Source organism: Microcebus murinus, chromosome 8 (genome assembly GCF_040939455.1).
Source record: "Microcebus murinus isolate Inina chromosome 8, M.murinus_Inina_mat1.0, whole genome shotgun sequence".
NCBI classification, from domain to species: Eukaryota; Metazoa; Chordata; class Mammalia; order Primates; family Cheirogaleidae; genus Microcebus; species Microcebus murinus.
The window spans coordinates 40124771-40142634 of NC_134111.1; the positions used below are offsets into that span (position 1 = coordinate 40124771).

General features: G+C 40.6%; 1 protein-coding gene across 1 annotated transcript in view; it reads right to left on the reverse strand.

The window, feature by feature from the left end:
• The window catches only part of PLA2R1 (phospholipase A2 receptor 1), a 115908-nt gene that overhangs the window by 86510 nt on the left and 11534 nt on the right, over positions 1-17864 (reverse strand). The window contains 2 exon segments of the mRNA XM_012745275.3: positions 9297-9470; positions 11529-11912. Coding sequence (XP_012600729.2) covers positions 9297-9470; positions 11529-11912 — 558 coding nt within the window.

Here is a 17864-nt window from a genome sequence, read left to right on the forward strand (position 1 = left end):
CCTCTCTTTTAATGAATTGAGGTGTATTCACGTCAACACTGATTTTATTACGGATAGTGACTGAGAACCTGCCATTCCTCCTTCTCTATTAATGTGGCCTGTTTTTCTTCCCTAAGTATACAGTTTTGCCCATGTTCCAGGTATACTGTTTCTTGCCGCTTTTAAAAATTATTGAATTCCCTTTTAGGAAAAGGAATATTTACATTTTCAGAGAAGCTATTGAACTCCAAGTTGCAAAATTACTATGTTTTTGTTTCTTTTTGGTCTTTCATATAATTAGCAAATAGTTATTGAATATCTGCTCCCTGCAAAGCGCTGTGCTGAGAAATCTCATGTAAAAGGGACACCAGACCAAGATAGGAGTTTCTACTGTGCACTCTGTCAGTGCCCTATTGGATCCTTGGTAACCCCAATCACAAGTGAAATTAAACGATATATTACCTGATTGTTGATTGTCTGTTTCTCCTGATAGCGTGAAGGTATCAGGAAAGTAAGCATCATTCCATTTTGTTCACGCTATTACTCCCCAAGCGTGCCCATGAGCATAGAAAGGTTATTGGGTAGAGGTAGAAATGCTATCCAAGGAAGCTGAGAAGTGATGGCCATAAAAGAAAGAGGGAAGCTGGGAGGTATGGGCTACAGGAGCCCACGGAAGTCATTCTGATCCTTTCATTATCAACCACCCCTCAATACTTCCTGGAGACATCACTAGTTTTCTCTAGTGAGCTTGCACTCCGCAGCCACCATACCCATAGCACATCTTCCCAGTTGTCTGAACCTCTCACACGTTCTCCTCTTCAGAGAGAAGAAAGTCACAGCCACTGGACTAGCTTCTCCTCATTTTCTCCCATCACCTAATCCATCAACCTTTGTGGACCTGTACTGTCCTCTCCCGCTTCCCTCCTTGGAGAAACTGTCTTTCTGTCTACAAAAGGCTGGTCCATCTATCTGTGATCTGGACCCCACTTCCTTTTATCTTCTGGGAGACAATCTATACTCCTTCACTCTCCTGCATCTTCAACCTCTCTCTGTTGAACCATTTCCAGATGCATTCAGAGACGGTCTAGCATCTCTCAGCCTTAAAAGTAAGAACAAAACTTCCCTCCCTTGACCTCCCCATCCCTGTCACTGCCTTCTCTCTACCCTCGTTGGTCACACGCTTTTAAATACATAGTCTCTCCAATTCCGCATCTCCCTCTCTTTTAAAAAATAGTTTACTGAGATATAATTCATATGCCATGTAAATTCCCTCTTTTAAAGTATACAATTCAATGATTTTTAGTATATTTAAAGCATTGTGCAACCATCACCACAATCAATTTTAGAATATTTTCATCATACCAAAAAGAAACCCAGGACCCATTGGCAGTCACTCTCCTTCCCCCTCAATTCCAGTGCCCCCTCCTCCAGCTCAAGGCCACCATTAACCTACTTTCTGTCTCTACAGATTTGCCTATTCTGGACATTTCATATAAATGTAATTATATAGTATGTAGTCTTTTGTGACCGGCTTCTTTCACTTAGCATAATGTTGCTGAGGGCCATGTATGGGCCATGTATGTTGTAGCATGCACCAGTACTTCATTTCATTTATAGAACACACTTTGTTTATGCAATCCTCAGTTGATAGATATTTGGGTTGTTTTTGGCTACTATTATGAGTAATGCTGCTATGAACATTTATGTACAGGTTTTTGTGTGGGCATATGTTTTCATTTCTCCTGGGTATCTACCTAGGAGTGGAACTACAGGGTCAAAAGGTAACCAACTCTATGTTTAACTTTTTGAGGAACTGACAGTTTTCCAAAGTAGCAGTATCATTTTACAATCCTACTGGCAAGGGATGAGCAATGGATGAGGGTTCCAATTTCTCTGCCTCTTCACCAGCACTTGCTATTTTCTTTCTTTCTTTTTTTGATTGTAGGCATCGTAGAGTGTAAAGTGGTATCTCATTGTGGTTCTTGTTTGAATTTCCCTGATGGCTAATGATGTTGAGTGTCTTTTCATGTGCTTATTGGCCATTTGTAAATCTTTAGAGAAGATTCAGATACTTTACTCATTTTCAAATGGGGTTGTCTTTTTATTATTGAATTGTAAGAGTTCTTTATGAATTCTATTAATAGATATAAATATCTAGTAAAATATATGATTTGCAAATATTTTTTTCCCGTTCTGTAGGCTGTCTTTTCCTTTTCTTGATAGTGTCTTTTGAAGCACAAAAGTTTTACATTTTGATGAAGTTCAATTTATCTATATTTTCTTGTGTTGCTTGTGTTTTGGTGTCATATATAAGAATCCATTGCCACGTCCAAGATCACGAAACTTTTTTTTTTTTTTTTTTTTTGAGACAGAGTCTCACTTTGTTGCCCAGGCTAGAGTGAGTGCCGTGGCGTCAGCCTGTCTCACAGCAACCTCAATCTCCGGGGCTCAGCGATCCTACTGCCTCAGCCTCCCGAGTAGCTGGGACTACAGGCATGCGCCACCATGCCCGGCTAATTTTTTGTATATATATTTTTAGTTGGTCAATTAATTTATTTCTATTTTTGGTAGAGACGGGGTCTCGCTCAGGCTGGTTTCGAACTCCTGACCTTGAGCAATCCGCCCGCCTCGGCCTCCCAAAGTGCTAGGATTACAGGCGTGAGCCACCACGCCCGGCCTAGATCACGAAACTTTACCCCATGTATTCTTCTGAGAGTTTTATATTAAATAGCTTCAGCTCTTCCATTTAAGTCTTTGATCCATTTTGCATTAAGGTTTTTTTATATAAGGAGAGACTTAAGGGCCCAAATTCATTCTTTTGAGTGTGGATATCCAGTTTTCCCTGTACTGTTTGTTGAAAAGAGTATTCTTTTTCTATTGAATTGTCTTGCACCCTAGTCAAAAAATCTATTCACCATAAATGTGGACTCTTGATGCTATTACATTTTGCCAGTGACACATTGTCTTGATTATTGTAGCTTTCTAAAAGTTTTGAAATTGGGAAATGTGAGTCCTCCAACTTTGTTCTTTTTCATGATTCAGAGTCCTTTAAATTTCCATTATGAATTTTAAGATAACCTTGTCAACTTATGCAAAGAAGTCAGCTAAAATTTTGATCGGGATTGCTATAGGGTAGTGCCATCTCAGGAATATTAAATATTCTGATCCATGAACATAGGATGTCTTACCATTTATTTAGATCTTCCTCAATCTCTTTCAACTATGTTTTGAAGTTTTTAGAATAGAAGATTTTCACTTCTTTGTTAATTTTTTTCCTAAGTATTTTTTTTTGATGATACTATAAATGGAATTATTTTCTTAATTTCATTTCTGGATTGTTCATTGCTACTTTATAAAAATACAATGAAGTTTTGTATATTGATCTTGTATCCTATGAACTGCTGAATGCATTTATTTGTTTTAATAGTTTTTTGGTGGATTCCTTAGGACTTTAGATGTACAAAATTATGTCATCTATGCATAGAGAGTTTTACTTCCTCCTTTCCAATCTGGATGAACTTTATTTCATTTTCATGCTTAATCATCCTGGCTAAAACCTCCAGTACAATGTTGAATACAGGTGTAAGAGTAGACATCCTTGTCTCAGTCCTGATCTTAATGAAAAAAGTATTCAGTTTTTCATCATTAGGTTTGTTGGCAGTGGGTTTTTCATAGGGTTTGATAAACATCCTTTATCAGGTTGAGGAAATTGCTTTCTGTTCCTAGCTTTTAAAGTTTTCTCTTTTTTTTTCAATAAAGGGGTGTTGAATTTTGTCAAGTGCTTTTTCTGCGTCTATTGAGATGATAATGCAGTTTTGTTCTTTATTCTGTTGATATATTACATTAATGGATTTTTCAGATTTTAAACCAACCTTGCATTCTTGGGATAAGTTCCATTTGTTCATGGTGTATAATTCTCTTTATATATTGTTGGGGTTTGTTTGCTAGTATTTTGATGAGGATTTTTGCATCTATATTCATATGAGATATTGGTCTGCAGTTTTCTTTCAATGTTTTTGTCTGGTTTTGGTATCAGGGTTAATATTGGCCTCATAGAATGAGTTGGGAAGTGTTCCATCCTCTTCTAATTTTCCATTTACTCTTGAATCCGCTCAACCTGGCAACTAAAGTATATCTTGTTAAGGCCATCAATGACCTGTGTGCTATCAAAGTCAACAACCGCTTCCTTTCTATTCTACATGCTCTAGGCTGCTCAACTCATTTCCTATAACTCCAAAATACAGAGACCATTATGTTTAACTGCCTAGTCCACAATGCCATATGACTGACTCCTACATAACACATCCCAACCTGAACAGTACTTAATTTTCTCCCCCAAATCTGTATCTCTGTAATTTAGCCACATATGTTGGAAACCTGGGGTCTGAATTAATACTTTCTCCCTTATCCTCCAAGTCTGTCCTTACCAGTGAGGAGTCCAACTCCTGGTTAAAAACCAGTATGTGATTTCTGAGGCCTGGTCATAGGCGATTACCAAGGCTTTACCTGGCAGGCCTCACCAGGGAAAGCTGCCCTCCCACCCCAGACTTGGTGCACAGCCAGCACATTGTAGTTTCTAAAGAGAGTTGCAGTCAAGCACTCCGGCCCCTCAAGCCCATTATGCTTTTTGCATATTTGCATTCCTAGCCCAGGTGCCTTCATTCCTAGATTTATTTATGTGAAGCCTTGGGCCAAGGTCTTCTTCAGGTAACTCTGTGGAGGTTGGGGTTGACTGGAAAGGAGGGAAAACCTTGAAGACAGTTTTCCCCACTCTGACTCAGTATCCAGTACTTTTCCAATCTTAGCTCCTCCCCCTCACCTTACACCTGACCCCAGAGACCACAAAACTGAAAAGCCTTTTGTTCAGGGCTCCCTCAACAGTGAGCTGAACTCCACTTCTGTGCTAATCCACCCAACCCTCAATAGCTGTGCTATTCCCTGGGGGAAAATGGCACAAAGGCAGTTCGTGATTCCTTGTTTTAGACTCTTGCTTATGCTAGTACAGTAAGTGATTAAAGGCTTAACTCTTTCATTTTTGGCCTGTTGCTTTCATCAGCTACTCCAACACCTGTCAGCTCAGCTTTCTTTGTAGCCCAGCTGAGCTCCTGACAGCCAAGTCCTGTGCAGTCTATCTCTAAATTAGATCTTCAATATGTACACGTTTCTCCAATCCCCTTTGTTACCACCCAACCCAAGAACCACTGTTCTTGGCCCAGACTCTGGCTCTAGCCTCATTTCTGGTCTCTGGGGTTTCCCTACTGCTCCCTTCTAAGCCGTTTGCTATAAAGGAGACAGAGTGATCCCTTAAAATTTTTAAATTATCATTACCCCCCCCCCCACTGCTTAAAACCTTTTTCTGGCTTTCCTTTGCACTTAGAATTAGGTAAATTCTTATCTTTATGACACCTTGAATTATCTAGCATCTGCATGAATTGGTTTCTGTGTACCTTTTCAGGGCGTCTTTTTTTCTCTCTCTCTCCTGATCACTGTACTCTTGCCCCACTATCTTTCTAAGAAGGCAATAACTTCTTTCCCTCCTCAAAACCTTCAGAGATTTGGCTAGTGACATGCTGAGGGTTGGGAGTGGGATAGCAGTTAACCTGGACAGGTGGGGAGTATTTTATCACTGACATTGTTTAGAATTGTTAGGGCATGGTGAATCAAAAGCAGACTGATCTTTAGTTGGTTTCATTATTATTTTTAGTTCTATTCAAACAATCTAGCCTCTTTATTGCCTGCATCCAGTGCTGACCACTGCCTTCCCCCAGCCCCCCATCCTTGGCACATGGCTGCACAATGCACCTCTGTATGGGTATCTCACGCCACCACTTTCCATCTTGATAACATCTATCCATCCCTCAGGCTGCATTTGAATAGGCTTAACTGCTAATGGTAATGACCCAGTAGAGTGGGAGTATTCACTGTAATCACCTAGAAGCTTTGTTAAAACACAGATTGTTGGGCTGTGCTTCTAGAATTTCTGATATAGTGGTCTTGGGTGTGATTGATAAATTGCATTTCTAGCAAGCTCATAGGGAATTCTTATGCTGCTGGAATGGGAACCACACTCTGACAGCCACTGAGATATTCTGAGAGCCACTGAGGTACAAGTTGGAAAAGGTTGGACAGGAGGCTCCAGAGCCCAGATGGAGAGATTTGCTCTAGGTAGGAGGAGAAACGTCATCCTCTTGTACAGGAGGGAGGTAAAAAGATGGGTACAGACCCAGGTAGCCTGAAAGGTTAGGGAGCAGGAAGTTGTCAAAACTCCCCTTGCCCCATGGATTCTTTTGTCATTATGAGGTAGGAATTGAGGTCCTCTGATAAGAATGAGGAAGGAGAATGGAAGGCAGGGTTAGAAATTAGAGGAAAATAGAGAGGTTGGAATGGTCACTGTGGGGCATGAGAAATCACATGACAGAGAGACATACAGCTTTGCTGATCTATGTTGAGGGCTCAGGTGAGGTTGGCAATCGTACACATATTGGTACCAATTTGCTCTGTTATGTCATTCAAGTCACTGACCAAAATTATGTCAATTATATAAGGTTCAAGGGCAATCAGATCATTTTAGAAGTTGATATCCTAAAAATATCTCAAACTAACTTTGACTCTCCTTTCTTGGTAAGACACACAAATCAAGAAAGACTTCCCATGGTCCAGGGAAGAGAGATCCCTGTATATCTTTATTTCTGAAGATGACTTATCACATCTTTCTCTGCTAGTGTGTTTGTGTATGTGTTTATTAGTACTAAATTTAAATTCTCCTCACTTATAATGAACTTTTTTCTTTTCAAAAAGGCAGCATCATTTTACATTGAGATATTCAAAAACTTCCATGTAAGAAAGAAGAGATACAGAAGCACAAACCTCTCCTTTATTCCATTCACTCCTCTCCGTCCTATCCACTTGTTGACACCATGGAAAGAGCTATCAGCTTGCTCAGATTTCAGTCTCTGACACATCATTTTGAGTTATGTTGGCCACCAGCAACCAAAAGTAACAACAAAGGAAGAAAACTGGAACTGTAATTTAGCACTGTGCAAATAAATGTGCTCTCCACTGGTTGTGGTAAAGGTCAGGAGAGCTGGAATCTGGCAGGCTGTCAAGCAGAGGAAGCTTCTGAGCTGTAGGAAGCTGAACAAATAGATAGTCTTGGGACTGAAAAGCGCTGCCACCACGAACCCAGGCTTCCACCAGAGAAACTATAATTGGCTACAAGTGACAGAGGATGGTGACAGGGCTTTTCTCAGAATCTTAAGGAGAATGCTGTAGTTTAAAAAAAGTCCCTAGTATTATTAGAACCATGTAAAATATGTGTTAATTTTATTAGTACTGGCTCATTTATTTTGTTTTAATAATGACATCTATTAGAGATGGATATGGAAAGAGAAGAGATGATGCAAATAGTATTAATATGACATCTGGTTCAGGAATCCAAGGAAAATAGGGATTACATGCATATTCACCTGCACACAAATGTTCAGATTCAGATAGGGAAGGCTGGTGATCTGACAGGTATTAAGGAAAATGCTTTCATGCTGCTTGGTGAATAGTCAACCAGTAGCTGAGCTCCTCTGGTGCCACCTGCTGCCCCAGCCTTCCCTGCACCTTCCCTTCCTCACATTCTAGCAGCTAAGGGGTTAAAAACAGCAGTGGGCCACTGGAACTCCCAACCCCCACAATAAGGTCTCCACTTGGATTGCTCAATAGCCTGTACCATATTGGTTGTTAAATGTCTTAGTATCACCCCATGCATATAGATGTATGTTGCATATTGTGAATTGTTTGATGAAGAATTATCTGCATCAAGATTACCTAGGGCACTTGTCAAAAATGCAGATGCTTGGGTTCCAGGCTATGCATATTTATCTATCTCCCAGGTGATTCTACAGCAGCATATCAAATATAGTCTGCATTTTCTGACATAGAGCAAACCTGTCTGTCCTTTCCTCCGTGTAGATGCCAAGTTCTTTGAAGTGAGGATCTCAAATCCTAAAACTCTTGGTATTCACCACCACGCCTAGCTTAGGGCTTGCTGGCTGACATAAAGAGGAGGGATCATTGATTCAGAAGTGGAAGCTCATAAATTGGGTTTGATGATGATGATGATGATGATCGTGGTGGTAGTGGCAGTAGCTGACCCTTGTGAGTGCTTACTGTGTGCCAGGTACTATGAAAATTGCCTTGGATGCCTCACTTAATTGAATCTGCACAATAACCCTAACAGGGACTGCTATTATCTAGGAATAGCAGGAAACTGCTGAGGAATAGGCTGAGGAAACTGAGGTCCAAAGAGATGGAAACACTTTCCCAAAATCTCATTGCTGGGAGGGAGCAGCACTCCGATCTTGACCTGTCTGACTTCAAAGCCTTTACTCTTTCTTGTTTACTAAGTCATACCAGGTCTTGGATTAGAAAACAATTCTACAGATAATTTATAAATCAGATTCTCTGGAGTTAGTCTCTTCCATTTGCTTCTGTATCAAATTTATTTGTTGCATTTTATTATGCATGTGGAGGGGAGGTAGGCATGGAAGATGAAGAGATTGTAAAAACTATACTCTCTGATTTGCAGAAACCAAGGTGATGGAAACTGAATATAGAAAGTAGAAGGTATATGTAAATATTCCCCAATACTTAGGACCAATTGGAAACTTTATTTAGCTAAATAAAAATAAAATAAAATAGCACTAACTGAAAAAAGTTAAAACATTGCAGCTGTCACTGGACCTTGGAAATCAAGATAAGAAGAGAAAAAGATTTTGAGGTTATAGCTAGAAAGTGAGTAGTAAGGAAAGGGAGTCAAGATGAAAAGCCACTGTCAAGAAATGATGAGGGCAACTGTGATTTTAGAAAGACCATCAAGGGGCCAGCTGATGCCTGGACTTGACAATGGGCAAGACAAGCAGCCCGCATGTAGAGAAATTAAGGCAGCTCATAAGAGACGGTGGATTGAAAGGATAACTGGGCTTTATATGCAATCAGTTTCTTTTTTTTTTTAAGTATCCTGCCGGGAAGCTGGGATTAATGAGATCACAGAGTATTATAATTTGATTCCGGTTAAAGCATCCTTGTGCACTGAGCTTAATGAAGAATGGCTAATTAACGTCTTTAGAATGTAAAGAGAAACAGAATATACATCAGAATTGTCTTTTCAAAGCAAAAACAAACCCCAAATCAAAATCTGGATTAATAGCATCAGAGTGCTTATTCAGACTTCAGTATATCAACCCCACTGCTTTTCTTTAGATACAGATAAGTTTCTCATCATATTTGATTCATTCATGACATATGGAGAAGACTATATTTATTCTTACTGGGATCTGGGCAAAATCCCCACTTTTCATCTCTTTCATATCGGCTCGTCGTGGCACACCACAGTGAGTTGTCCTCCCGGCCTTCCCGGGTACATTCGTGATGCCACTGGTGGTTATACTGGAAGGGAAACACACATGGCATCCCGTGGGCGTTCCCTTTGATTGTGTGCAAATCTAGGAGAAAGAAATTTACACAGTCAGTTAAGTATAACGTCAGCTTTACCTTGAACACTGCCACATATTTAGTGCATTGTCAACTGAAACCCTCGTAGGGGCAGGTACTCGCTATACCAGAGTGAGCCCTGAGGTCCTCACTGCCTCATGCCAGTGGAAGTGCTAGGCTGAGTGCTGGGCGCAGAGCAAGTGCTGAGACATGGTTTGCTTATACACCTCTCTACCTGGTCCTTTACAACGGTGAGCTGTTCCAGCAATGTTCACGTTTATGAATGCATGAGAAGGAAAATTTAATGGAGATTTTACTTCAAAATATCTCCCAGTCCCCAAATATATCAGCCATCAGCATCTAACGATCAATAGTTTCATAGGCATTTATTAATTTGTTCATTTGATAAATATTTATTGAGCATGTAATGTGCCCAGCACTGGGTGCACAGCAGTGAACAAACCAGCAAAAGTTTCATCACATGGGACTTCTATTCTCATGAGGAAAAGACAGAGAAAGCAAATATGCAAACAAATGTGTAATACAATTTCAGCTGGTGATAAGTACCCATGAAGTGATAAGTGATAAGTGCCCATGAAGAAAAAAAAATAAAATAGGACAAGAAAACAGAGAAGCTGTGTGTGAGTGTGTCTGATGGGGTGGAGGGCACTGCTTTGGATGGGGGGGGGCAATGTAAGGTGTGTCTGAATCACTGGGTGAAACAAGGGTGCAAGTCTTTGGAAAAGCATTGTCCAGTGGAAGGAACAGCAAGTGTAAAAGACCAGAGACAAGCATTGTGGGGTGAATGAGGAAGAGCAAGGAGGCCAGACAGGAGAGGAGCCAGGGAGGTGCTGGAATGTCAGCTCACCGAGGGCTGTGACCTTGGCCTCTCTACTCTACTCTTCCCCTGTGTGCACAGTGAGCATGGGTATATGGCTAAAAAGTTAAAGGAAAATATCAAGTTCTTCCTTAGATCTGTAGATTGTTCGGAGTACTGGTGTGCAGCACTTGCTTTCTTATAGTAAGTACCAAAAATATCTTGCTCTTGGCTCTCTTGTTACTCATTTCTTCTAGCCACAGGATAAAGTTCTACCTTGAACCTCAGGAGTTGCTTGCTCTGCTTCCTAAAAGTGCTATAGAGTTCTTAGGAGGCTATGCTCTCATTAGGACATACTTCTACAGAGCAGCACAAGGAGGGGACTACATCTATCTTGCTGGCCTTTGTAAACCAGGTGCTTAGCACTGTGCCTGATGAGCAGTCAGTGCCCAACAACTGTGTGATGGACAAATGGATGGATGGGTGGATGGATGGGTGGATGGATGGGTGGATGGATGGATGGATGGATGGATGGATGGATGAAGACAGCTACCAAACAAACCTTGAGGGACAGGTTTGAGGTTTCAGGATTTAACTATGAGATTTTCTTTATTTTTACTATTTTTTTCTTTTTAAAAATGGCATAAATAAAAGAACTATGAAAAACTAAAGTCTCTCTATAAGCCATGCTTCCCAACTACCATGCTTGCCACACATCAAATGATGCCCGATGATAGTCTGTCATCTATCTTCAAGTGCCTTGTGACATGACCATCACATGGATGCCAACCAGGCATCGGGAGGGATTTGAGGGGCCCCACAGACACACCTCCAACGGGTGTGTGGGGGGGTCTGAGTTCCTATAATACGAGAAAATGTGGGAGGAAAGGTTATCATATTTGTCCTGACAAAAGTCTTCACTTCAAAGATCTTTTCCTTCCCCCTTCTTTTTCTCTCTCCCTCCTGTCCACTTGTACTTTCTGCTTTTTTCAGTTGACTCCCAAAGTTAAATGTTTTTTCTCCCAGTACCTTTAAATTCTGAGCAGTTCTGCTTCTTTAGCAGAATTTAGTATGTCCACTCTGAGACTCTAGCAACCCTTTCTTCGTAAGCAACTAAAATGTATTCACGAGAAGTCCCTGATGTTGCAGGCTTTGTGTACTTCTTTCACGTAGTGCTTTACAAATCTTTACTTATGGGCAAACTTTTTTAAATATACCATTCTGCGAGTACTTTGATTGAAATGACTTTTACCTTTGTGCAGATATTCGCATATGTCTCCGTCACCTGACATATAGGAAATCCACTTATGAAGATACTTCCCCGAGGCCACCACCGTGTTGCCGTGCTTCACCTGGACCATGTACCGCAGCGGGCCCGTGATCATCTTCCTGTTACAGCGCCACCCCAAGGAAACGTGGGTGGAATCACACTCATACAAGCTTAACGGCTGCTCCGGATTTGACAAATTCAGGCCCAGGCAACCGCTGCCTCCTACGTTGAAGAGGTGGTGGTGTGAGACCCATTTCCACAGCATGTGCCTGTTGGGCTGCTTGCAGTTCTCCAGGGTCAGTGCAGATTCACCGGCCTGAATGCATTTCTTGAGACTCTCACTTTGGATAATGAACATTCCTTTTTCTGAAGCAGAAAAAATAAAAGATGTGGCATGAAATCGCACATGTAATTATCCAGCGTCAGAAGGAGCCCAGTGTGTATGTCTCAGCTGAGATACGTCACGGCCGCCAGCCATTTCCAACAGATCTGGAGTTGAGGGTGGGGGGATCCACCTGAAGGTGGATTTATTCACACAAAACAGAAGAGTTTTGGGAGGCATAAAAGGCCTTACTGGCGCTAACGGGAGACCTCTGATCTAAGACGCCACTGGCCACACGGGAGCAGGGGCTACCTGCCACTCCACTCGGGCCTAGTACCGACAGAGAGGATGCTCCACAGCTGGACAGAGAGTGAGGATTGGTAACAGCACGTTTTGTGCTATCACACAAATATTGTGCCACGCCCCTGAGCTCTTCCCCCTAGAGCCAGAAGAAGGGATGTGGCTGAGTTTCCTGTGGAAAAGCTGGCATGCCCCAGCCAGGGAATACGCATTAGCCACCTGCCTGCTACCTGATTTACCTCGAGTTCCTGGCCCAAGTCACCTATTAGACACAATTATGAACTTGTTCTCACGGGGTTTTAAAGATGGAAATCACACCTCATATCTTTGGTGTAAACACAGAGCGTACTGAGCACACCATAGAAGTTCAGTAAGTGCTTGACGCTGATCAAACACACTGGCAGCCGCTGCTTGGGCCTACGGTTCCAGAAGTTACCTCAGCTCGAAATGTCTGGTCAGGTCCAAGGTCTCTTTTGTTCTGCCATTAGCTGGACTCTCCTCTTATAGTTTACTTCCTGTCTATTCTTCAAAGCTCTATAGGGACATTATCACGGCTCCTTGACATGGCTGGGGTTTAGGGCCAGTCGTGTCATATAGCCGGGGCAGAAGAGGGACAGGCAGAGGCTTCGGCAGGTTTGCAGTGACGCAGGACGAGCCACTGCATGCATTGTGCAAGGGAACAATGTTTCATTTTGGTAAAAGTTCTTTCGGTTTCTCCAACATTAATTAGGCCAAGGAGAACTGATTTACAGTAACCAGAATCACTTAAGACACTATTTAAAAAGATTGTCAATGTATTAATGAAAGCTATACCTCATTTAATAATTGATATCTTTTCCTATAGTCATGTAGTTGAGGAGTTGACTTGGTTGTCAGAGAATTGCTTTGATCACCATACATCAGAGCAAAAGAGAAGGGCGGGGGTGGGGAAAACGAATGGTTTTAGGGAGATTTCATTTAGATCAGGAAATTTGTTTTCCTAATGAAGGCCATGTCTGTATGGTTATTAGTAATAGTCATTCAAAATCAAATCCACCTCTTGCCAATGTGATATGGACTCTGATAATTAACCTTCTCTCCAACTCTCCTTTTCACCTTTTCATGCCTGGGTAGAATGTTAACCTTAATTTCTGTTGTAACCTACTAATTACTTTCTAGCTAGCCTGGAGTTCCATTAATTTTTTATTGAAGGATAATTATTTTACTAAAATGGTTCTGTAGTTCAGCTTCTACCTAATACGTACGTTGAAATATATCCAGCTTGCAACATACTGACTGGGTCTCAGTTTATTCACCTAAGACCAGGTGTGTGGACTACCTGGGTAGTGGCTGAGAGCTCTGGAATCAGGCTGTCCTGCCACAGACCAGCTGTGTGACCTTGGGCAGATTGCTTGATCTCTCTGTGAGCCTCATCTTTCCTCTTTGATCTGGGAATGTGTATGGTACTGAACTCACATGGATATTAAGGATATTCCACTAAACAACCCATGCAAAACACACCATATACCACCATGGAAGAGGGACAACTTCAGTAAATGTGAGTTGTCACTGTCATTATTCCTCTGACTTCCTGATTCTCCTTCTATAGATCCGGCTATAGACCTGGCTGAATGCTACAGAGTGCTAATCTCAGCATCCCTCAAAGACTTCTTCTCCATCATTAGTACGGAAGCTTATTTTTACTTTAGTTTCTGCAGCACACAGTGGGTGCAGACTTTTTAAAAAACAATCCTGAGACATTATGCTATCACCTTTCATGGAGAAAAAATACTCTCCAAACAACCAGATAACAAAATCCTTGCCTCATTTGTTCAAACACGTGCAAATATGAATTAAGAGTTTTCTTCTGTTGACCTTCTATATTACCTACCTGGAAAGTCTATACTGCAGTTTTTTTGATAAGAAAGAGAAAAATTCATGACGTTGACAAACAGTGTGTTGATGGGAAATGGATAGTCTGTGAATAAGACTATGAACATGGAAATTATACACCTAGCATTTCAGGTGAATAAATTATGTTTTTAAAATTCTAAATTATTAAGTGTTAAGAGAAAAAGAGGGGCAGAATTAGAACTTCCGTAGTCACACCAGTGATAATAAAAATATCTTTCCAAAACAAAAGATATTAGTCATGCTTAATCCCATGCTGCTGAATTTTGGGATGCTATTACATTTCCATGCCAGCTGCCTTTTGGATATAGCTTTGCAAAGTTCTTCAGAATGCACCATAAACAAGTAGCTGTGGTAGCTGTGGCTCACCAATAACAATAAACATGCTACCTCCAAATATGGTAAGCTAAAACAATGACCCAAGCCCATTTTCCCGTTAAGTTGTAATAGAATCTGATCCTAGCACTATTAATCTCCATAAATTCCCTGAAGAGAAAACAATTGTTTTCAAATATACTGTGAGGAATTTTAAAGTAGGTATCAATATTCTGATTGTTATTACATGCATATAATGTCTCTAACAAAACTATAATGTGACAATAAGCCTTAATGTGTATAGTTGTTGGATTTCAAAAAAGATGAAAATCAAATGTGGGAGGAATCAAGATTGATTATATATGTCAAGGACATCAGTTCTGCTTGAACACTGATTAAGTGATTAATGAAGTACTGCCAGAATTACTAAATCTCTTCGCAAGAAAATGTTATTATACCTCCCTTCATAATTATAAGTTTAGGAGGAGAAAAAGGACTGATTTACTGGAAGTAACTTATAAGCTAATTTATTTATTTATTTTTTAAATAAACTTAAATCCACGGAAGACAGTGGTTCTGCTTTTTACTTCTGAGTTCCTTTTGGGAGATCATTTCAGACCCACTCTTTGGCCCCATAAGATAACATATACTCCTCTAAAGTGTGAGAGGAGACTGTTTCCTTGATTGACTATTGGACTTAACTTTAGGGCATTTCTTTCATGACTGCATGTGGAACATTCATTCACTCATTCAACAAGCATTCATTGGGTGCCAGCTATGTGGTAGGCACTGTGTAAGATGCTAAAGATAGAGAGAGGAATAAAAATTCTAAAGGAGAATACAGGAAAAACTCTCCTAAATATCAGCAAAGAGTTTATGAAAAAGACCATAATGGCAATCATTGCAACGACAAAAATTAATAAACAGGGTTTGATTAAACTAAAAAGCTACTGTACAGCTAAGGAAACAATCAACAGAGCAAATGGACAACCTACAGAATGGAAGATAATATTTGCAAGCTACCCATCTGATAAAGGGCTCAACAAAGGACTCAAACAAATCAGCAAGGAAAAAACAAACAACCCTATTAAAAAGTGGGCAAAATATATGAACAGAAACTTCTCAAAAGAAGATAGACAAGACTTGGTGTGATGGCTCATGCCTATAATCCTAGCACTCTGGGAGGCCAAAGCGGGTGGATCATTTGAGCTCAGGAGTTCGAGGCCAGCCTGAGCAAGAGTGAGACCCCGTCTCTACTAAAAATAGAAGGAAATTAGCTGGCCAACTAAAAATATATAGAAAAAATTAGCCAGGCATGGTGGTGTGTGCTTGTAGTCCCAGCTACTTGGGAGGCTGAGGTAGTAGGATAGCTTGAGCCCAAGAGTTTGAGGTTGCTGTGAGCTAGGCTGATGCCAAGTCACACTAGCCGGGGAAAAAGAATGAGACTGTGTCTCAGAAACAAAAGAAGATAGACAAATGGCCAATAAACATGTGAAAAAATGTTCAACATCACTAATCCTCGGGTAAATACAAATTAAAACCACAGTAAGATACCACCTTACCAGTCAGAATGGCTTTTATTAAAAAGTCCAAAAACAATAGATGCTGGCATGAATGCAGACAGAAAGGAACTCTTACACACTGTTGGTGGGACTGCAAATTAGTACAATCTCTATGGAAAACAGTATGGAGATTCCTCAAAGTACTATTAAATAAAAGTAGACCTACCATTCAATCCAGTAATTCCACTACTGGGTATTTACCCAAAGGAAAAGAAGTCACTTTATCAAAAAGACACCTGCACTCAAATGTTTATTGCAGCACATTTCACAATTGCAAAGATGCAGAATCAACCCAAGTGCCTATCAATTCATGAGTGGATTAATATTAATAAAATGTGATATATGTAGACCATGGAGTACTACTCACCCATAAAAAGGTGATTTTTTTTCTTATCGTACTTAAATGTATAAAAAGAGAAAAAAAAGATGAATTAATACCTTTTGCAACAATCTGGATGGAACTGGAGACCATTCTGCTAAGTGAAGTATCTCAAGAATGGAAAAACAAACACCACATGTACTCACTATTAAATTGGAATTAACTGGTGAGCACACATGAGTGCAGAGGGAAGTAAAACTCAGTAGAAAGCAACCAGGGGGTAGGGGCAGGAGGGGAGGTGAATAAACCAACCAACATAATTAGTACAATGGACACTATTTGGGTGATGGGCACACCTATAGCCAGGACTCAAGCATTACAAAAACTATCCATGTAACCTAAAACATTTGTAACCCCTTAATATTTTGAAATGAAAAAAAAAAGATAGAGGAATTATTTGTCTAAATATCTGTCCTTTGAAACTGTATCTATTTGTTCTGGAATCATGAGCATTTGCCTAGCTAGTGAAAAGAAGGGAGTTCCATCAGTTCCAAAGAAAACATAATTGCATTTAAAATAAGCCCTTAGGAGCTTGTTTGGAGGTTCTAGCAGGGGAGTGCAGCTACTCGTATACCCTTGACCAAAGACTGATCCCCCTCTAGCGGGGAAGGTCATCCTCTGCAACTGAGGGAGGGGCTTTGGGCCGGATGCACATGGAGTGGTGAGGGAGGAAGGGGACACCCACCTAGTCAGCCAGATCAGCCGAATCAACCCTAGTGATCAATGGAGTGACAGGTGTCGCAGACAGATCACCCTCACATCCAAGTAAAAAAGACACCTGCACTCGAATGTTTATAGCAGCACAATTTACAATTGCAAAGATGTGGAAACAACCCAAGTGCCCATCAATACATGAGTGGATTAATAAAATGTGGTATATGTATACCATAGAGTACTATTCAGCTTTAAGAAACAATGGTGATATAGCACATCTTATATTTTCCTGGCTAGAGCTAGAACCCATTCTACTAAGTGAAGTATCCTAAGAATGGAGAAATAAGCACCACATGTACTCACCAGCAAATTGGTTTTGCTGATCAACACCTAAAGTGCACATATAGGAATAACATTTATTGGGCATTGGGCAGATGGGAGAGGGGAGGAGGGGGTGTGTATATACATACATAATGAGTACAGGGCAGAGAATATTGCCAAAGCTCAGAGATGATGAAAATAATCATCTGGGAATTGGCCGTGAAGACAGCCTAGATATTTAATATATAAAAGATTTTAACGGCAGTAGAATATGAAGTTGGAAAGAGTTAGTTTGGGGTCATTTTATAAAGACCTTAAATTTTATTCAAAATTTGCATATTATTCCTCAGATGAAAGGGAACTTTTGGAACAAGGGAAAACATGACAAAACTGTGGTATAGAAGATGAGTTGGGGAGGTGTATCACTCAAAAAAACACAAAAAACCGTTTATCAAATGCCTACTGTGTACTCAGCAATGTTTTAGGTGCTGAGACAAATGAAGACAAGCTCCTGCCCTGGTAGAGTTCTAGATTAGGTGGTACAAGACAGGACATGAATGAACTTGAAGATCAGT